The sequence below is a fragment of the Centruroides sculpturatus genome, unplaced genomic scaffold (assembly GCF_000671375.1).
Source record: "Centruroides sculpturatus isolate CEXI.00-Female unplaced genomic scaffold, Cexi_2.0 scaffold1334, whole genome shotgun sequence".
Taxonomy (NCBI): Eukaryota; Metazoa; Arthropoda; class Arachnida; order Scorpiones; family Buthidae; genus Centruroides; species Centruroides sculpturatus.
In genome coordinates, this window is record NW_019385450.1 from 170,217 (window position 1) to 193,895 (window position 23,679).

The following is a 23,679-nucleotide window of genomic DNA, read 5'->3' on the forward strand; positions in this document are numbered from 1 at the left end:
AATTAAGGAAGATGCTTTTCTCCAACTCTCAAAGGATGATGCTCTTTTAGACTTATCGTTCGTGTTAAGCCGTTTCTGATTAATAAAATTTCATATATAATTATAATAAAAATGCTTGATTATCATCAAGATAGATTATAGATCATCCAAAGTTCATCTTTATATCAATTACTGAGATTCTCCAAGAAGAGAAGCATAATCAAGGAGTCTTTAAAATCANTTATCCTGGAGATCACGTTGAGTGAAAGGTGAAGGAGGATTTATCCAGCTGTCAATTTACAAAAAAAAGTAAGTTCAATGTTGGTTCCTTTGTCGTGTTTTCGGGTTTTTTTTTTCTTGGGAGTAGTTTTCTTAGATAATTGGGTATAAAATTTATTTATTGTAGGTGTATAAATATAATTTAAAGTAATTTTATGAATATTAATCGATTAAATTGTGTTACAAGCAGAAAAGTTATTGATTTTAATAAATACCCCTCTTCATCTATCGTTAAGAACGGATGTACTAACAAGAGAAGAGCATGAAGATCAACATCCATTTGATCTTTTCACGTCAACTGTAGGAAACAGGAGGCAATTTTCTTCGAAATTAATTTGATAATGTAATTTAAAATCTTGAAAAATATAATTTTAAAAACTTAAAACATCTTATAAGGCTTTAAATCGAGTTTTAAGTAGTTTTAGACACGTTAAATAGATGTTTAAAAATATGATCTTAGAGATGCTTGAAAGAATGGGTCTTGCTCTGGATGATCTTCAAGAATCAGTTTAAAAGAGAGGATGATGCATTAAATTATCTCAGAGATTCTCGAAGAAATCATCTTGCTATGGATGATGTCGAAAATTGGTGGAAGACAATCGGAGATTTTGTGTCCTACATTAATTATATACAATTTAACGAGAAGAAAACACGAAAAAGGAACATCAGGTCGAGTTTCTGGTATTTATTTTTAGTAGAAATCCTCATCAGAAAGTCTCCGGAGAGTTTATAATTATTTTAAAAAATCACCAACGTCGTTAATTATACTATAAAAAAAACATTAAGAGTATTGATGTTTCGAGGGTTTGTAGACGTTGCAGAAAGTTTAAAACTGCTTCAGCAATCTAATTAAAAATACAAGCAAGGATTTTTTTCCTTTCTCTCTTGCTGCAAAGTGTTAGCTTCCTCTCTAAAGATCGCTCATGCATGAAGTCCAGAAAGGAAGAACAAGATGCTAAATGATTACACGCTTGTTTAGTTTGTCTAATAGAAAAAAAAAAGGAAACAAGTTCCAGTAGTTGGAAAAATCCAGTTTTAGTGAAGTGTAAGGTGATGCCACTCGCTCGTTTAGCTGTTTTATGATTGTCACCATGCAAAACAGTTAATCGTTTTGACAGTTTTACATAAATGTAGTAAGTGTGCCATTCTCTATCACCGGTTACGGATAGAAAATGGGTGTTTCCACTCTGTAGAGTTGATGCTATGGCTGACAGATACGACATAAATTAGTTCTTTGCTGGGAAATTTTTCTGTATAAAGTATATTTTAACTGTTTATTCACCTGGATAAAATTCTACTAGAGTCAGATGTGACTGGATAAACAGAGGTACACTTGGATAGACAGGATGAATCTGGATTAAATCAACCGAAGTGGGATAAATATGATAGAGGGAAGTACACCTGGATTCAGCAGAATTTATACAGGTACACTTGGTGCTCCTGGTTCAATTCTACTAAAGTGAGATACATCTGATTGAGAGAAGGACACCTGGATAGAGCAATGCACCTGGATCAATTCTACTGTAGTAAGAAGGGAGATGCATCTGGGATACATTTATAGACAAGCCTCCAGCTATCTAAACACATTGCTGTACAGAATATTTTAAAATATATTGAAAATTATACTTAAAAATTGTCTTTAAGTGTTATTCTTACGTTCCAGTTACACGTAGAAGTAGTAAATTTACGATTATCTCGAATGAATCACAGAAATTAACGAGATAAATCCCGAAAGATGCTTAATATGTTCTAGAAGATGTTGCAGTATCTGATAAAGAGATACTCAAGTGACTAATCCTCTTAATTAAGGAGCAAAATTAGAAGTTTCTATCGGAGAGATGAGAGTTTCACCTGTATTTCAAGTAAATAAATTAAAAGAAAATAGTTTCTTCCTCGAGATAATGTTCAACGAGATATAAATTTAGAGTTAATCAATATTTAAATGTTCTTATCTGATCCTACGCTGTATGAACTAGAAAAAAGGATGATGTAAGTGAATCATTTCATCGAATTTAAGCTCTGATTTATAAAAATTTAACAGATAATACTCGATTTTAGTTGCAGAAAATAGATTTTTAACTCCTTCTCAAGCTTGAAACTCTCAGTTTTCCAAGAAGATCTCTTTTATCATTTCTCTCTTCGATTTTCCCCTCTTAATAAGCAGAAAACACACAACTACGAGGGTAAGATGTTCGTTCTTACTAATTTCACGTCTAGAAATTAAAACAATAGTCGAGGATGAGGAGTGATGATAATCAATAGAGAAATTGGTGATGCTTCTTTATAGTGATGCAGGAAACAGATTAAGAAAGGAAAAAGAAAATTGAAGGTAAACTTATAGTTTATAAAATCAGGACAATAATAAGTTAAGAAAATAATTTAAATTAACGTAACAATTGTAAACAATAGAAAATCCGCGTAACAGATAATTTCTACACTCTTGTAAGGAAAATATTTGCTTTCCATCGAAGGTAACATCTAGTTTGTTTACGTAGTTTGGTACAGTGTGAGTGGCTATTGGTTTATTGGTTTTCGTTCCAAGTTTCTACAACACACAATCCTATAGAACATAGCATTGCATATATAACAATCGATACGGTATTCTTTCCTTAGAACTAACTTACTCCAACGTAAATATTTTCGGTTTATCGCTTAATTATCGTTAAATGCGGGTTTTTTCCAATCCCACTTTTCGATTTAACGAACTTTTAAGCCTTCTCCAGTTGCATCTCCATCTCTCTTCTCTAGATAACTGTGCATCTTCATCAATGCTCTGTGGAAAACTGATGCATCTCGAGATAAATTTCATCATACCTTATGCTTTATGAGGTAAGGAAGATAACTAGAGACCTTCTAATTTATACTTGACTCCCTTAAAATCAGCTAATCTCTAGTGAAACGTGATCGTTTGTCGTTTGTTAAATCATTCATTTAAAGTAGCCTGGAGTGATAACATGTTATGATAATTTAAGTGTAGAATAAAGCATTTATTTTAATTATCTTAAGGGTAAGAATTTATTGGAATATCTAGAAAAATCTCAAGTTTTTAGAGTTTATTTTTTTTTTTTTATTTTTTCTTCTCTTAGAAAAGTAGATAGACCACGAACAGGATCTGGAATCATTATCGATAAGAAACTGAATTTAAAGATTATATTGATTCTATTCTCTTGTTTCTCTCTTGGATTTCCTTTCTGGCAGAGGAGGAAAGGAAAAAATATTCGATTTTTCTTATTTGTTGACCATTGTCTCCTATAATTTAATATTGATAAATTTTACAGAAGTGATGCCATTAAATTGAACAGAAATTTACTCGTTTGACAATTACAGACAGAAAAAAATGACTTTATCTACTGTTGAATTTAAAGTAAAAGTGTAAATAAAGTATATAAAATTATAAATTTTACAATTCCAAGCTATAAATCAATTAATTTTTCCATCCTGCAACTCGTGTTTCACCTGGTTTAAAGCTGGAAAGCACCGCATCATTTTCATTCAGAAAGAATGCTCGAAGAGAATTAATTATTTATTTCCCCATTTAAAAATTAGAATTATAAACTCTACAACTCTAAAATTATTGAATGTGAAGCCTGTAAGGTGATTTCACTGCACAACTTTCGTGTAAAACAGTATATCACCGCATCACTCGGATGTAAGAAGATGTTTAAGAGAATTTAGAATTTTAATTAAATATTACAAATAAAATAGTACTTCTCTTTATAAAATTATAAATTATACAATTCAAAAGTGAAAAATTAATTGATTTTTTTACCTCATTATAGAGTTATGAAGCCTGTAAATATGTTTTATCTGCATAGCTTGGATGTAAGGCAGGAAAGCATCACATCGTATAGAATTATAATAGAAATATGCTCGAATTAACACTTTTTAAAGTGTTTTTAGCAAATAAAACCTAGAAAAATCTTCATTATTCTTAAATCGTCATATTTTTAGTCTGAAAGTTTTATAAATAATTATAAAAATTATTTTAGAATAGTTATAAATATTTAATTTACGTATGTCACTCCTATAAACAAATAAATACAGTTGCAAACACTGTATTTCCCTGTAAACTTAAAATATTTATAAACAAATTGAAGCTACGTATCGAATGTACTAAAAAATGAATATGTTGGAAGCTGTTTGTTGTCTTATCATCCATAATTTCTCTCTTTATTTTTCTTTTTTTCCCATAAACATTTTAAAACCCACAAATAAACGAATTTTTTTTTTGAAAAAATGCATTAAAACAAGCACAATGTGTAGAATATATCCTGATAATTCGGTTAATTTTTTTAATTAAGAGGTATTTTTTTTTATATTTTTATCATTAAGAGAGCCAACGAAGGATGGATGAACTCGTGAGTTAAAATTGATTTTAAACGCTGTTCCTATAGAATTATAACTAAAATTTTGTTTTATTTAAGCGCAAAAGTGTTTAAATTTAAAGCTTTAAGCATATTTTACATGTAAAATATTACAGAAATGAAAATATTTAAGAAAAACTACTGAGTGGCTTTCCCTTCGAACTCAAGAACTATGCAGTGAAAGCTGATTATCAGGGGAAATTCTCTTATATGATAAAATTTATAATTATTAAAGTTATAATTTTTATTTTCTTAAATAAAACTTAATTATTATTAATTTACCAGCAAGAAAGTTTATAAAATTATAATTTTAAATAATTAATTTTATCATAATTATAGAAGTTTCTTAATAATTCTAAGAAATTGTAATGATTCCTTACACAATCTTCTAGAAGATATTCTATAATTTTACAAGTAAATTAAATAAAAATAAATCTGGCAAGTGATAAATTTCATAATATATAAGAGAAATTTAATCTTTATAAATTAAAAAATCGTATAGAATAATTTTAATTTATCTTTCATCGTGAGTTTACACGATGAAGAGAATGATGTCAGATGTAATTACAGGTTAAGGTATTCATGGACTTTTTGTCCATGTCTTAAAATATTGTTAATTTTATTTTTGTTTTACTCGTAAAATCATCTTTAATTTCATTTTTAGACAAATAAATCAAAAAAATTGACAATTATAGCAGCAATAAAACTCAGGAACAGTTGGTGTGGTAGTAAGATTTCCTTTAACAGTAAAGTATGTAGTAGCAGGTGGTGCAGATGTACTTAAATCATAAGAGAAATTCGATTAAATGGTTAGGAAGAAAGAACTGTTTAACTTAGTTGATGAAAAAGAGCTTTTACTCACTCTACAAAGAAGTATCAATGATATAAGAGGTGCACTAACATTGAACAGTCGAGGAGGAAACAGGAAGAGAAAGGAGAAACATGGACACTGCATTAGTAAAAAGGAACTTGATCAAGAAATTACATCAAGAACACAGTACTGAATATTGATAATGCTGATGGAATAATTGATATTGATAGAAGAATATTGTTACTAAGTAAGTAATAATTTTAAATAATTCTCATCATCATAAATATTGAAAAAAAAAACTGCTTAAAAGTTAAGCAAACCTTACGATGATTTTTATAGTTTAAAAACGATTTATTGTGGAAGATGTGGTAAAAATTTATCATGGGAAATTTAATAAGAATAAAGTAATACAACAGAAATAGTCTGTTGTTATCTTTGGCTTCATCAATTCAACGTTTTATCAGCAGGTATAAACTTGTGCCTTTTTTTGGCATCTTGGAGCCAAAAAACAATGCATTTTTTGGCAATATGTAAAACCAATATTCCAAGAAATAAATAATTCCGCAAAAGGTCGTACTATTACTTACAAAATTAGCAGATTAATTTAGATTTTTTTATCAGTGGAAACTTTGTGAGAAGGTAAAAGGCGAACGAACAGACATACAGAAAGACGAATTACTATGATAAATGAAACAACATAGGTGCTAGAAGAATACAAAGGTTCACTCATCTAACTAGTTTAGTTTGAGAGAAATGGTGAGAATAGTCAAACAGACGAACAAACTAAAATGATTAATACGAAACTGATTAATTTAATTAATAAATTATAAATAACACGTTTAGCATTAAATATGAAAAAAAATCGAAGGGATGTAAACGAAAGAAGCTGTGGAATAAATTAATTTTTACAAGAAATCTTAGAAATGAAAAAAATCAAGAATATGTAAACGTTATTTACTAATTTCCTCGCATCATTAACGGGAAATATATTGAAAGAATCATAGAAAATAACATTTTTCTTTAGAATTATTTGATTAGAATTGCTTTTCAAACGATTCTTTTTATATTTTATCGTTATTTACAGCAGCATCGCTCGAGTTACTTCAAACAGAAATCAATTCATTAGTATCTTTTGATACGCAGCTAAAATAATATTTATGAGGTATGGACATAATATAAGATACTGTTTGATAAATTAAATTTTCTATCAGATGAATAAATTTTCTTCAATGACGCTTGAAAATTCCCTTGTGTGCAGCATCACTTCGAAACTGAAGTGATTAAGTTACATTTCGATTGTAAATAAACTTAACTCCTGTAGATTTTTTTGTATGTTTCTTTTGTTAAGAAGTTGCATCGTTTAAGGTAAATTATTGGATAAAAATAGTAGAACTTCATGCTTATTATCTTCTAAGAAAAGTCAATTTACATCTCGACTCCTACTTTTATCCAATAGAAAAGTTTCTTACAATGTTCTGCATCTACTTGCAACTGGTTTGTAAGGATTCTTTCCTTTATTTTTACGGTGAAATAACGTATATTGTCGTATATTTTTTGTATATACGTGTATTTAGAATAATACAATGAAAATGCTGCTCTCCTCATGTAAATGTACAGAGTTCCTGCATATCTTTGTGATGGTGTTGCTCATCTTCGTGATAAATTCACACGAATGATGATTGTGTTACACGTAAAAGGATGTTGTTTACCTGTATAAAAATGTATTATCTGTTGCTGTATTTACTTATCTTTAGAATATTACAGTTAATATGCTGCTCTCCTCATCGTAAATGCATAGAGATGTTGCACACTTTTGTGTTGATGCTCTCATCTTCATGATAAATTCACACGAATTCTGATTATGATAAACGTAGTAGAATGATGTTTATCAGCATCCTTTAATATTGATCTTACATGGATGCTGCTCATATTCATGTAAACACTCGTGAATAAAGTGTATCTGCATGTTAAACGTACATAAACAAAGCAGATTTTAGTGAGAAAAGATGTAAAATTCGAATTTCTCTACACGATAAAACATTTTCAGATAACTCATTTTCAGATTTCTCTACTTTTAATATGCTTAAAAGTAGAGAAATATTTCTAAATATCGATTTTTATCTACAGAATTTGATCGACATTTTCGATAAAATCGATAAGAAACTAAAATTTAAATCTTTTCTGGCGATGTTTCTCACTGATTTCACCTCTTAAAGTGCACATTTGTTGCGTAAATAAACAAAGGAAAAAAAAAACTTTTCTAAAATCTTTCCTTTGCTACTAAATCCACAAAGAACGTGACTTTAAACGTAGATCTACAGTGGAGAATTCTATACCTAATCTCGAATTTCTTAAGAATATTTGATATATTTTTTAAATTTACAAGAAAAATTTCTTTTTGTATTTGTAAATCTAAACTTTTTACTAATATTTCTGTAAAGATTTGTTTCCAAAGAAAAGTAAAATTTTCTCCTTTTCCGAATCTTTGTTCTCTTCTCTGCTTACGCCACTCGAGAGACATGACATACAAAAAAAGAAAGAAAAAATATATATATATTCTAAACTCCACTTTGCTTATATAAAAATTCAAATGTTTAAACAAAAAAAAGTCTAAAATTTTATAATTTAAATGTAAAAATTATGCAGAATTCGGAATCCTAAATCTTTAAAAATTCATAACTTTCCAAGTTTTCTAGATAGCATCTTGGTCTTGCTCTTCCTTAAACTCATAGGAAAAAAAAGGAAAAATCCTATCTTAAAATAAAGTTATCCTACCTAAAAACGAAGCAAATAACTAAATAATTTAGGTTCTAATTATTAAATTAATTAATAATTTACTAAGTTTTCTCGAAAGAATCCTGCTCTTGATCTTCTCCGGATGGATAGAGACGAGAACGTTTTACATTAAAACGAAGCTCTCCTACTAAGAAAAAACGAAAAATCCTACCATAAAATAAAGCTAACATACGTAAAAACGAAGCAAATAACCAGAGAATTAGTTACTAATGATTAAATTAATTAGTAACTTTTTAAGTTATTCTCGAGAGAAATCTGCTCTTGGTCTTCCTCGAATGGATGGAGACGAGAAGATTCTACATTAAAATAAAGTTCTCACACTAAAAAATTGGAGGAAAATGGCATTATCTACGACTAGAATAATTATAGTTAAACAAGTAATTCACTTTTAGCAGCAGAAAATGTTTTAGATAATCAAACAATGGAATAAAAAGGGGAGTTTCAATCTCACAAATGCATTCCCACTTCCATTTTTACCTAATCATCACCTTTTTAAACTGTTCGGGGCTTTCTTTTAGATGGTTTGGGAATGCGGAGTTACTTTAATTAGTGCGATAATTCTGTCAGGAGGAGAGAGAAGAAGCTAGAAGTCAATGGAGCGAAGAGGCGCGCGTGACGTGATAGGTTTTACGATCCACGCGCCACTGGAGCGAATCGAAAGATAAAAGGATTAAGCATCCGAGAGTGAAAACTTCGACCGACAAATGTGGCGACAATAAGACATAACAATGATTGGTTTGGTTGGATGCAATTGGCTCTACAATAAATGCTCTGGATCATCTTTAGATTATGCTGGACTGTATTTTAGGATGATGCTTTAAATCGCCTTTATGTGATGCGGAGTTATGACTTTAACCATTGTTAAATCTTATTTTTATTTGATGCGGAATTGTACTTTTGGAAAATACTCTAACTCGTCTTTATGCGATGCTGATTTACTCTCTTGAAGACTGCTCTACTCGTATCTATGTGATGCTGAATGATGCTAATGATTCTTTTGTAAACTACTTTATTTGATCTTTATGGTGATACTGATTCTGCTTTTAAAAATTGTTTTAATTCTCCTTTAAGTGACGCTAATGATTCTTTAAAAATTACTCCACTTGATCTTTACTTAATGCTAAGTGATTCTTTTAAACGCTTCTTTAATTCTACTTTAAACGATTCGGAATAATGCTTTTGTAAACTGTTTTACTTATTTTTTAAATTATACTGAATTCCGTTTTAAAAGACTGCTTTAATTCTAATTTAAATGATGCTGAATGATTCGCTTTAAGCTTGCTTTACTTGATCTTTATGCGATGCTGAATGGTGCTTTTCAAGACTGCTTTAGTTCTTCTTTAAGTGATGCTGAATGATGCTGAATTTTCCTTTAACTGATGCTAATGATTCTTTTAAAAACTACTCTACTTGATCTTTACGTGATGCTGAATGATGCTTCTAAAGATTGCTGTACTTTATGGGATGCATTCGAAAACTGCTCCAGCTCTTCTTTACACGATAAAGAACTGAATTTTCTAGATACATCCATCAGAAATGATTAATCAAACTCTTCCTAAGATTGAAAACTTCCATTTTTCCTTTACGTTTCCATAAGCTAATAATTCATCACTATCGAAAGACACGGGTTCGGTCCCCATTCACTCAACGTATCCCACCATTGCGTTTTACAAATATTTTATACAAAGAGTACCCGAAAGCTTCTTCATTAGCTCTTGTTTTTAAAAGAAGAAATCAGGATTACAATATTAATTCAACGTGTCATAAGTTCGAACGATGCTTCTTCCTTTGAAATGTCATTAATCAAACCGGATAATGTGTAAGAGTTGTAAGTAAATGGGCAAGGAAGGTAACAATTACATCTTCCTCCGTCCAAGTGCCGATCTTAATGATACTAAAATGATATTTGAGATCATTAAATTACAAGTTGTAGAAGAATGTCATTAAAATAGCCCACTTTCTATGGTTTGGATCTCAGACTGATGAAGATTTCATGCTCTGAACGTATCTTTAACATTAAAATACATGAAATTTTTATGAAATTTGTTTTCCTATATCATTTAAATCTTTTTAAAACATGAAATTTTATGTTTTTATATCGAACAAACGTTCAAAACTCCGCTCTTCATCCTTTCCAAAATGGCAATTTTTCTTTGATTTAGCTGTAATTTTATGAGAGAAATGACTGTTTTTAGGATCGAAATGACGGACAGACATATAGATGTGCGGATACTAGACAGAAGCGGGGAGAATCCAAGCATTAAAAGTGGTAAAAAATTCATCTCTACTTAAAAAATCGCGTTACAAGGACAGAAAAACGAGTAATTTAATTGAATATTCCGCATCAGTTAAGGAGGAAAAAAAACTTAAATTTTTACATCTTAAAGGCATTAAACTCACGAAATAACTGATTTAAAATGGAATTTTCGGGGATAAGAAAGAGCATATTCTAAAGAGGAGCGAAGAAAACTGAAATTTAAGTTGACTTCGACTTCAGTTTTCGACTTACTCCTCATAAAAACTCAACGAAGCGATGATAAACTCTATTTTATAAGCAGGAAAAATTGCTCTTCAGCATCACAAAACTAAGATGTAGAAAGAAATATTTGCCAGAAACCAATGGTAAGTGATAAAGTCAAACAAAGATGGAGGGAAGAAACGAGAGAAAGATGCCATTTTCCGAGTAACTATTGACAAAAAATAAAATTCTCTTTAGATAAATCTCAAGAATGTTGATTCCTTGAACAATTTTCGGTCGATATTTAATGAAAGGGAAAGTTAAGATACTGCTTCTCTCGTTTGTGATGCTGAGAACTTCTCCTCCTCTTCTCCAGCATCTTCCAGCATCACTTTCATCATCTCTCTACCGTCCATTCCTTTGTATATAGTAAAAATGCCGAATTTATATGAATATATATATATATTTTTTTTATAAATATATTTATCAATTCTTTTCTTAGAGTAACATCGTTACTGCTTCTGATATAGATTTTTCTCGAGACAAACTTCTTTATTTTCCATCATCACACGAGGTATAAATGGAGGAATTTTGTCTTTATGGAAGCTATCGATGCGGAATTTTTGGATAAAATACTTGGATTTAGTGGTATAAAATAACTAGAAATGTTATTTTCAAGAAAAATATCAATCGGAAACAGAATTTATCAAGATTTTTATCGATAACCCGCGAGCGACGCGACGCGCCAGCTCGATGTTTACTAAATTCGCTTTGTGTAAAAATTATTTAACACATCCTTCCAAATTTTCGCTATATAGAACGGAACTAATTAGATATAAATTATAAAAAGATAGTAAATATTCTTGTATTTAAATTTATTTACTTTTTCCTGTAATATTTGTTNCGCGCCGCGTCGCTCTGCGCTAACAAATATTTTACAGAATTTCTAGCTTCTGATTAGGATAAATGTTGCAAATAGTTAAATTATAGTTAAATGTTCTCATTACAATGCTTTAAATATATTTTGCAAGCTTTAAATCTGAGAAATCTTGCAATTCTCCACGAGACATCACTTGCTAGAATTATAATCCTAGTGATTTGTATGGATGTCGTTGAGATGTCAGGCTGATTCTCTTATCATAAGAGAAAGTAAGACCTAAGATATTCATCTCATCATTACGCATAATCCTAGGATCATCGAGATACTCATCTGGGTTATCTCGCAGTCCATACAATCACAAGGTATCTCAGTTAAGTATCTTGATCTTCTTAGGATTCGGGGCATTTTAGCCAAGTATTTTTATGTTGTAAGCAAAATATCTTGTTGGAGACGACATTTTATGTCCTCAGGCAATTAATTTGTAATCCTAGGATTCTAGGATGATCAGAAAAATACTTTATAGCCTCTGTCAAGTGTCTGGTTAATCGTAGGATTCAAAGCAACATAATCAAGTATTATTAGACGAGTATCTTGTTGATTCTGGGATTCGAAGCAAGAAAATCAAGTGCTTTACATCCTTATGTTCTCATCTTGATGCTCTTGTCAAGCCAGGATTCAAAGCAAGAAAACTAAATGCTCTACAACATTATTTACTCATCACGATGCTCCTAGCATCTTATTGATTCAAAGCAAGGATATCAAGTGCTTTCCACCCTCATTCTCTCATCTTGATGCTCTTGTCAAGCCAGGATTCAAAGCAAGAAAACTAAATGCTCTACAACATTATTTACTCATCACGATGCTCCTAGCATCTTATTGATTCAAAGCAAGGATATCAAGTGCTTTCCACCCTCATTCTCTCATCTTGATGCTCTTAGTATCACGTTAAATCAAAGCAGAAAATCAAGTTCCTTGTTAATCAAAGCAAGAAGATTAACTTTCTTACCTGCTCATTCACTCGTCTTGATGCTCCTAGTATAATGAAGATCGTAAGATGAAGACGAAAGAATTTCATTCATAAAAATTTCAGGTTAGATAATAACTTTAAATTCAAAAATTCTCTCAATAATGCAATTTAAATATACACCTTTATCATATAGAAACAATGCGTTTAGATAATTAAATTATACAAAGTCTTTCCTATAGAATTTCCAAGCTCATAATACGAACAGACATCGAGACGTACTGTACTTCATTGAACTTCCAGATAGTTCGTTACAAAATCAAATTGTTATATGGTGGAGTGAAAAGCGTATCTAAACGGAAGAAATTCATAAATATTCTTTTAATAAATAAGAAATATTCCGGAAATAAATATTGATTATCTATCTTAACCGATAGAGAAGTATAGAGGATGAATATTAAATTAGTTACAGTTGGTTTGATGTGGAGGAACTTGCTGATGTGTAAGATATGGAGTAATCTTTTGTATATAAGATGCTGCTCTTGAGCATCTCTCGTGTAGAGAAGATGGAGAATGGATCTTACATTTAATTAGAATCAGGAGAAAGATTCTAGTTTCGATTTCTTTCAAGACTTTTCTATAAAATTCCAAATGAAAACTTTACAATTCATGAAACTTAACCCGAGACAAATATGCAAATCACCTCATCCCTCCTCCTTCTCCTCCTCCTCTTCATCTTCCTTTTCCTTTTTGATTTTTTTTTCTTTTCCCAGTTTTCTTTATTTATAAAAATCAAGAGATTTCTGCAAGTTAAATTTTGTATACTTTTTTCTTTATCTTACTTCCAAACTAATAAAAAAAAAGTTGATTAGTCGGTCGCTTTGTCTATCCGAATCTCCGAAATGTCAACGAGATTCGGCTAAATCGCGATGAAATTATTTAGTTATCGTCATTAAATGATTCACGCTACTGTACTTGACAGGATCGAATGATAAATTATTAATTTTAACGCTGTACGTGTGATATAAATTGCGTTACGCGGAAGCAAAATCGTTAAAAAAATTAATAATTTTAATTATTCACGACAACCGTTTCGCCCTTACGCGTCGAATTATTTAACAGAAATTATCAGGGAAATTGCCAAAAAAATGAAAGAAAATAGACAAAAAGTTTTGTAAACAGGGGCAAAAAAATATCTACCAATTTATCAAAATTCGGCGTAAAAATCCGAAGAATTTTGTTACTAACGTAACATTTCATCATAAATCATCTGGGAATTCTTTTTATTTTGCATCATTTGGTCGATAGATAAATCAGAATATTACAATCTTCTCCATTTCTGTTCAATATCTGGCAGATTTCAATAGAGGATGGTCATCTCGAACGTTGGATACAAAGTCACAGAGCCACCTCTTCGGGGGTGGAAAAGCCAAAGTTAGTTGTACAATATTTCTCAATTTAACGCAATACTCGATAATACCAGAAACCTAACCATTGAATTTGAAATTGTACCTCTGAAATTGCCATCTTTAAAGAGGAAGAGAGAGAGAGAAAGAAATATTGCAGTTGATAGAAAAGGGTGTAGTGTTTCTGAAGCATCCTTGAAAGTTTCTGCTGATGGTTTGGAGTCAAATATGAATTTTTTTGTTGTAAGAAATATGCTCTTAGTTGCAATATTCCTTGCTCTGAAACGTAATGAAAATGCTCCTGGTAAAAGTGTTATCGAAGTGTTCCCAGTTAAAGGGTATTCAAGATGCTCCTAATTATATCATGATATTTCTAAAAGACACTCGAGGTGCTCCTAATTAGATCGTGATGTTCTTCCTAGTTAAAGAATATTCAAAATGCTCTTAATTTAAAGATAATCGTGATGACTCTCATTAAAGGATAATCAAGATGCTCTTAATCAAAAGATGATCATGATGAACCTCATTAAAAGACAATGTAAATATAATTAAAAAGTAATCATGATGTGCCTGAAAAGACGATCATGATGATTCTATTTAAAGGATGATCAAAATGAAAATTAAAAAGAAAATCATGGTATTCTTAATTTAAAAGATTTAAACTTAATAATGCTCCTAAATTAAAGGATAATCGAGATGTTCCTAGAATATAATCTGATGTTAAAGGATTATCAAGATGTTCCTAATTAAAAGAAAGCCATGTTATTTTTAATTAAAGGATTGTTCCTAATTACGTTAGGAATAATCCTTTAATTACGCGACATGTCCTCTTCTTCCTTCCTTTTCTGTTTTCCATTCCGAAGATCACGCTGTGTAAAGGGTGGAATAGGATTTATAGTTAGAGGATAATCAAAATGTTTTTAATTAAATTGTAACTGAACTATTTCTAGTTACAGTTAATCAAAGCATGTTTAAACATGTTTAAATTCCATTAAAAATCAATTTTATATTTTTATCTAACTTTAAAATTTTGAAATAACCAATTAGCGTCAAGCTTACTACGTAATAGCCAATCATCGTTAAGTATATTTTAAAGTTAATATCTTAAAAATGTGCAGAGAACCGCCTATGTTTGTTGATATTTTCTTGTATCTTTAGCCATTTAGAACGTTAGTTATATTTTATTTTCGAATAAATTCTTTTATAAAGTACGAGAAAATGCTTTTTTTTAGGTTTACTATTGCTAGATATCATTTATATAGCCTTATATAAACTGATTAATATAGCTTTATAAATTAGAGATATAAGAATTGCCTGCCTAGAACATCTGTTACAAGTTTACCCACTACTCCATCTTTAATTTTATTATCGAACTGTTCTTAGAAGGTAACACGCGATGGAAGCATTTTATTCTCTTTCTTTCTATCCTTTATACTAAAGAGAAGCAGATGGTTGAAGGAGGGAGATTATCCCGTCACTTCTCATAGTAAGAGTGGCAATTTCTCATTAAAAGAAAATGTTTCCCCTGTTGAGGGGGATAGAAAATTGAACTAATTTACTCCTCGTTCACTCTCCCATACAAACAAATGCAAAACTACTCCACGAGATAATTCTAAATCCGTGAATGTTGTAGGGCATCACGTTCGACGATTTAAACAATTACGCAGCATCTTCTCTTCCTCTTCCTCCTTTTTTTTCCTTCTTTCTTTTTTATCCTGGAGATCACGTTGAGTGAAAGGTGAAGGAGGATTTATCCAGCTGTCAATTTACAAAAAAAAGTAAGTTCAATGTTGGTTCCTTTGTCGTGTTTTCGGGTTTTTTTTTTCTTGGGAGTAGTTTTCTTAGATAATTGGGTATAAAATTTATTTATTTCTTTTTAAATTGAGTTTTGTTTCTGTGTAAACAATTTACGCAAGTATCGACAGAAACGTGTTTGGTAGGTTATTTAGTAGGTTTGGTAGGAAATTTGGTAAGTTTTTAGTAGGTTTGGTAGGAAATTTGGTAGATTATTTAGTTATTTAGTTGGTTTTTGGTAGGAAATTTGGTAGGTTTTTAGTAGGTTTGGTAGGAAATTTGATAGATTATTTAGTTATTTAGTTGGTTTGGTAGAAAATTTGGTAGGGTTTTAGTAGGTTTGGTAGGAAATTTGGTAGATTATTTAGTTATTTAGTTGATTTGGTAGGAAATTTGGTAGGTTTTTAGTAGGTTTGGTAGGAAATTTGAGGATTATTTAGTAGGTTTGGTAAGTAATTTTGTAGGTATAATTGGCATAAATCTAAAAATATTTGATAAATTATTGAGTTAAAGCAGGAAAGCATGGTTCTAAAGCTATTTCTACTAAGACAGGTAACATTTTAGGTTTTATAAATATTCATTTTCTAGTAAACACGTGACGTTGTATGTGCGAAAGTTACTCGTTTCTAGCACAATCTGTAACATTTTGAGTCCTAAAATAGCCATTTTCTAGCGAAACACACGATTTTGTGGGTCCTGAAAGCACTTGTTTTGTAACAAGACACGCACTGGTCTAAAAATTACTCGTTTTATAGGAAAACACGTGAGGATGGCTGTAAAAAGCATTTACTTTCTAGTAAAAATGCATAATCTTGTTGATCTAACGCAGTAGAATAATTAAATAACAACTTTAATTAAAAAATATGCCATTTTGGATGTAAAATAGCTAATTTTCTTCCAGAATACCACTTAAAATATAATAATTAATAATATAAAAAGTTTAGAAATTAAAATCTCGTAACGATTGGAGCCATGATCAATTCTAACGTTTTCTTTTGGCCGGGAAAGTTCTGCAACTCGTTGCTGGATTCTTTTTTTGTGTTTTGTAGCCATTAATAACTTAATCAAATTCTTATAACGGCATATTTAATTGTAGATAAAAATTAATTTATTTTCTTTAATTAAAAAACAACAAGTTAAAAGTGAACCTTAGAAATCCGTTGTAAACATCAAACTCTTAAAGAATTTCAATCAGAATTTTATTGTTAGATTAAATAGAAGCACGAAATTCGAAACTTTAAACAAACACGGGATTAAGAAACGTCGTATGGCGTCATATTAACGAACCCCCCTTGCGCCGTGACGTCATCAGGGAGGAAAATAATCTTCGGAGCTTTTCCTGGAACACGAGGAATGAATGTCCTCATTAAACACGCTTAACATGCCGTGCAAGTTTGAACTCCGCGCAGAAGATTAGTTTGGATCAATGTAGACAAACTAATCCCGTTAAATCGGGTTTTACGTAAAGAAAAAAAAAACATTTTTTCTTCAATTAAAATGCCATTAATCTGCGCAATATTGACCACTGTTACGAATATCAGATGCTGAATGTTACCTGAAAGGGAAGACCGGGAGTAAGAGCAATCAGGTAAAACATATGAGGAGCACCAAGATAAACATGACTTTTTTAACTGTTCCTTGGGAGGAAACAGGAAGGAAAACACTAGAGAAAAGAGAGTGCGATATAAAAGAAACACTCGGAAGGTAGGTATGTCTATGAGGAACATTCGTCGAGGAAGAAGCAGTCAAAAAGAAGGTTCATAACTAAAAAAAGACATTTAATATTAAGGAAGAGTGGTTTAAAAAGAGATATATGAGCATCTGTCGTTAGTTAAAAGAGCATTTAATATAATAGAGACATTCGAGAAAAAGAATATAGTTCAGAGATTCAATATTAAAGATTTTAAAAAATGCATTAACACAATAAAACAATTCGTAGAAGTGGTGATATAATGTGTAGAATGAGCACTCAAAAGTAAAGCATCTAACGTAAAGAAAAATACAGAAGAAAAGCATCCAATGCAGAAAAGAGCAATCGGATGTAGCATCCAAAGTAGAAAAGAGCATTCGGATGTTGAGTATCAAAGGTAGAAAAGAACAGGCAGAAGTAGAGCATCCAATGGTGAAAAGATCACTCAAAACTAGAGCATCTAGTACAAGAAGATCACTCCGAAATAAAGCATCCAATATAAAAAAGTTCACTCAGAAGTGCAGCATCCAACATAGAAACAAGCACTCAGAGCATCAAACATAGAAAAGAACACTCAAAAGTAAAAGTAAAGACGGAAAGAGCATTCACAAAGATAACAAGAAGCAGAGCATCCAATGTAAGGAAGAAAATACTCAGAAAGAAAGCATTAAACATATTTCTGGATGGAATTTTAAGAAGGAAAAGCGAAAAGAAAAAAAAAAACCGAAAAATCTTCATTGACAATAAAGCACGGAAAAACGAGGTTACGATGAAAAATTGCTATATATTATAGACTTTTCTACGTCCTCCATCATCGGGGGTAACGCGTTACAAGAGTAAATTGCCCGAAGTAAAAAATAGGTACAAGAAATAATGAAATGATGATTACAGTCATCAAAGGGTGGAAAATATTTCAAAAATATGACAAACTGACATTCGATAATGATTTTTCCCCCTGCCGAAATATCCAATCAGGAACGTCGAGAGGGATGCCGTGTCAATTCCGGAGAAGATTACATTTTTCACGAAACCACGTGGTCCCTTCCGGACGGACGAATTTGATTTATGAAGTTCCGTGAAACATCTCGTTACGGATTCCGACGATACCAGAACACATAACGATGTTACTGATCTGTCACAGAGTTAACTACCTCCATCCCCTGACGTTATTAACAGAGTTATGTTACATTCTTATTAAGCTCCCCCTCCTTTCCGGGATGCCGGGGAGGAGGAAGAAGTTGAAACTTTCATTGTCACTTTTGATAGGTAAGCAGCACCACGCTCCTCTAATCATTATCCGGATAACAAACCCTGAAACGGATCCATCCTGGAATGACAACTTCTCATCCTCTTTGACCTTTCGTTAAGAAGATCGATCAGAAGTTGACTCCCTGATTAGCTTTCTTGCTTGGTTCGTGTAAAAGTTTCAGAAATGTTTAAGGGAATGGAACGCTAATAAATCGATTATCCGGTTAATCGGCAATAGTCCGGCGCCCGGTTAAACGGGGTTGGCGAATTCTACGCCTATAAACGTGCCCGCGTGCATTCCCTATACGTGCATAAGCATATCTTCCCGAAGTTGCAGAATGATCCAAGAGTATCGCGACTCAAATCCTGGATTCCCCGAAGAATGTTTGAACGTTTGGGGAGATTTTGAACGTCTAAAACACAAAAATTCAAAGGCTAAAATATAATTAAAGGTGATATTAATCACTGACGAGTAACTTCATGTTAAATGATATGCATCATGGATTTAATTCGGTAAGCGAGTTATTTAATTACACGAAATTCGACTTGGCAGTGCTTCAAAGTACACGCGTGCCAAGTCACGAAAGTTCTTGTTGGAGAATGCAGTAAAACATTATTAATTATTGCTTTATTAGTAGTTAAATAGGAAAAATCTTGGAGAAAAATACTCCTACTCACCCATCCTTTGCGTCTTTCCCTCTTCAGAGTCGGCCCAAACTAAGCATCCGACTCCTAGGAGCGCTATGCCAACTCCTAGAACGTGTAGAATTTTATAACGGACTTTCAAAAATATCCAGGATAGAGCAAGGACCGTTGGGATAGTAAAGCAATCCAGCAACTGTAAAAGGGGGAAGGAAAAGAAAGATAAATTCGAAATTCTGAAAAATTTGCAAATTAATGCGCGTGTCGAAGTTTCTTTATTCCACCCTCTTGCATAATTCATGCTATGTTTCGACTTTGAATCGTGCACAATTACTCCCTTCTCCTACCAAAAAAAGATCATCCTTCCGTTCGAGTACACGTCAGACTTCGTTAAGAGTATTATAGAATCCAAACTATACCCTCGTTCTGAGGATTGGAGTTCTTAACAGGAACCTCTGTTGGGGGGGCTTAAAGATGGGGATGCTTCAAGTGAGAATTGTCAGCTGGGTGAATCAACACGCGAAGAAGATCCCTCCAATGGGGATGGGAAATGAGGATGGTCAGTTGATGCACTCCCCGCCATTCTTAGCCATGCACGTGTTGCATTGATTTAGTTTTGTGCCATAAGGAATTATATGCTTTGCCACGCTTCTTAACTTGTTACGTCCGATAAATGGCGAGGATTTGGCTGCGGTGTCTAGTTAGCTACTCGCGTGTCCTGCTATCAGTACTAAGTAACCGGGAACACGGTCAGAAACCAATTCAATTAAGAGAATTCGAGGGAGATTCTTCTCACGTTCCGGAAGGGCTAGCATTTACAGGAGGAGGGATGCTTCTAGGAAATTCTCTGCCATTGTTAAAGAGGAAAAAGAGACCCGGATTGTGCGCTCCCTTATTAGATTGGGGTACCAGAAATTGGTCTAACTAGAAAAAGAACTATCGTGACATCAAATACAATTTCGTCACGTCCGATCGGTACCAATCGTTCGAATTATCTAACTTTCTATTAACGTCTGTAATCTGTATTAATTTGTATAAAAAGGGAATTTTTAGATAATTTTGGCCTTTCTGGAACTACAGGATGAGGCGAGATCTTGAATCAGTATTGATAGTGCATTCAGTACAACCGGACGATGCTAGTTAAAGAAAATTGACAATTGTGCACCTGTTCTAACGACCGAAATGTTCAGTTACCAGGACTAGTTCTGATTTCCAAACTCTTACCTGGATTCTGCTCCATTGCATCGCCTGGAGGAACAACGGCAAGAAGGAGAAACCATTGATCCAGTTGTCAGCCTACCCAACATCAAAATCTCTACCTTCCTAATTATCTTTAGGATTTTTATCAGATTGACACCAGACAGAGACGTTAACTTAGTTTACTGAGGAATTTTTGCTTCACGGATGGCAATAGCCGCCGGCTAGGACATGACAAAAAAAACCCGATTTTTGTGTAAATTCGCACCGGTTTACCGTGTCTCGGATGGTTTATCCTATGCTAGGCATCACCATCCAGTAACAGGGAAGACGATCGATGAGTCTTTGCCCTCCCTTACCTGTATACAAGCGTTATAAACTCGAGACGATTAAATCTCCTTCCCCTTCTTTATCGGGGGGTGGCAGGTTTATGGCTATATGAAAATTTTCCGAATCGATACCCGTTCACGTATCCATAACCCCGTCTATTGTGACGCGAAAGAAACGGTTAAACGAGAGCTTCGTTCGTGGTAAATTCCCCGTTATTCGGAATATCTCCACAGCCTTTTAACAACCGCCGATGACGTCACTCCGTTCGACCCCCCCGTACGACGTTATCTCCAGCCGGCCGCATCGATCGTTCCTCTCACCCGGATGTAGGACGTGAACTAACGAAAACGCGAATTGGTGATGTTGCAGAGCGGGTACTCACCTGCACGCTGGTTAATGTCGTATATTGGTAAGCTTTCACTAGAAGAAAGTTGGCTTCTACGTCAACTGCTGCTAGAAGGAAGTATTTCCAACCCCTGGCGCGAAGAATGGGGATGAGTCCACGATCCCCGGAACGACAGGCCAACCATGTGGTAAACACCATGCACAGGAGAACGTAGTTGAGGAAACTCTGAGCTTTGGAAGAGAAAGAAAGGATGAGGATCAAGTTGGAGAATAAGCATCTTGCATGGGAAGTTTAAACTAGAACGGGGTTTAAAATTAAAATATATGATCCCCTAAGGGGGTGGCTCAAAAGCACTGCAATTTAATGAGCGATTAAAGCGTTAAATGCAAACCCAGACGGCTATACGCAGCACGCCAAGGCTACGCCACAAAAAAGCACAAAAGTTAGAAAGTTCAGCTAGCGTAACGTATCTGTAAGACCTCAGGAATTTTCGTATCCGCTAGACCGATGAAAAAAGTGGAATAACGAAACATTATTCCATTTTTATTTTTGTTTTTTTGGTGGAAAAAATCGAAGGCATCACTTCTTATCGGTCTCTGGAGAAGAAGAGGAGGAGGAAGAGGAGGAGAACAAGACCCGATTAAATTCAATCAATCGATTCATCGAACGTAACTGCATAAAAATACATTTTCCCCGCCGAGCATCACAGACAGACAAACGTAACAACTTCAATTGTAAAGATTATTCCCCGCTTTGACCCACGATCGATCGTTCTGCATCTTTAAGAAAAACGTTGTCGGTTCAGGTGCTCTCGAGCATCTTTCTCATCATTTTTATAAAAATTATTTAAAAAAAATATGTTGATGCAAACAATTCTTTCCCTCTTTTACTAAATGGAACATTCTTCTAAAGTTAATTTTAAAACTTACATACTTAAATGGTTTTCTGTGTACAGGAGGTGTTTATGGCTCGGAACTCATTCTTCTTCTTTCTCTATCCGTCAGCTGTTTAAAGAAAAACGAACGTCAGAAGTTTGGCTCCCGTCGAGGTCACGTGATCGCCGAACGGATGGTCCTCGTCATCGGAAATCGATCTGACTCCTACCATTACCGAAACAGCCGGTGCTGCCTTGGCAGCGCGTGTTAAACCCTGCGAGACATAAATGCCTGCGGGGGGAATTATGCCACTCGCCAACTTCTCTTGTTAGTAGAATGGAACGTGTCGACCCCGAATGGTCACCAAAATTGTCGTCGTAGCTCGAGGTCGATAGGGGCAATTATGTGCCTCAAAAGAGGGTCGATGGCCATACCTACTGGACCAAGTTTTTCTCTGTTTTTACGGTGAACTAACTCAATAGCAGACAGTGTTCTTTGCTACTTACAACAACTTTGTTGCTTCTTTAGTGATTTTTTGCGCTTCTTTAAAGATGCACCCAAAATCTGAACCCAAATATCTGGAATCAAACAAATTTTTCTATTTGGTTCTTGGTTCTTTTGCCGTTTGAAGAACGAATGATTCATATTAGGAACGAAATTCAACTGGATCTTGAGTTATTTAAGTGAGCGTGCTGTTTACTGAAGTTATCAATATTTTAGTTCCTTTATAATTCGTAAATAGTTCATAAAACTGGAAATGGTTCACAATTATAAACGGGTCTACAAATAACTCCTACAACTAAGAGTACTTCGAAAATAGTTTAGGCAGAGGAACTAGTTCACGAAAAGTACATGCGTTTGAACTAGTTTAGAATAAATTTCACACAATGGAAATAGTTCACATTCTACAAGTGAAAATGATTCACAAGTGGCTCCTATATCGAAAAATGATAGTTAATGTAATTATAGTTAATGTAACTCATAAATTATTCATATAAAGATAAATATATCTATTTATATCGTAAATTTTTCTCTGAAATGAAGAAACAGTAAGTATATACAACTGAACATTACAAGTAAATATTAGTTTGTTATAAAAGTTCAGTAATAGAATAATTCTTGAAAGTTTATAAAGGGATATTAAAGCGGAAACAGAAGCACTTTTCATCTCTTCCTGTGCTTGCTAAAGTATACCACGTACCTTCACGCGTAGATCTCATATTACAAAATCAACCCTTAAAAGATAATTTTATCAATGAGGTCACGTATCCTCTGCCTGTTCACTCTTCCAACACTTCCTATTGATTCATATCCGACTATATAAATTTACAGGCGATTCTCCTAATCTTTTATTTAGATGTGAAACGTAACCTGTCATAGACACATCGCGCTTTCACAACCGAGGTTATCACAGAATGTATCTTTTTTCTATACGATGACTAAGTAAATACATCATATTTTCTTTTTTTCGATAAGTGAATATCGGTTAAAGTTCGGTGACCCGATGAATGTGACGTTTCTCCTCCTCGTGATGACAACGGAATTTAGTTTTGCTCCTGCTCTAAACTTTTCAGTTTTCTTACAAAAAAACAAGAGAGAAAAATAGTAATTTCTACTTCT

At 32.9% G+C, this 23,679-nt stretch overlaps 1 protein-coding gene across 2 annotated transcripts in view; it reads right to left on the reverse strand.

Annotated features, from left to right (window-relative positions):
- LOC111639119 (solute carrier family 35 member F1-like) overlaps positions 1-21,690 on the reverse strand; it is a 49,133-nt gene extending 27,443 nt beyond the window's left edge. Inside the window, exons 1-2 of one of the 2 annotated variants that reach the window (XM_023384899.1) lie at positions 21,221-21,689; positions 19,348-19,507 (exon numbers count right to left, since the gene is read on the reverse strand). In XM_023384899.1, the coding sequence (XP_023240667.1) occupies positions 19,348-19,507; positions 21,221-21,382 (322 nt within the window). In that variant the 5' untranslated portion in view covers positions 21,383-21,689. Of the gene's footprint in view, positions 1-19,347; positions 19,508-21,220 lie in introns of both variants that reach the window. The other variant, XM_023384900.1, reaches the window with a different exon arrangement.
- Between the last annotated feature and the right edge of the window lie 1,989 nt (positions 21,691-23,679).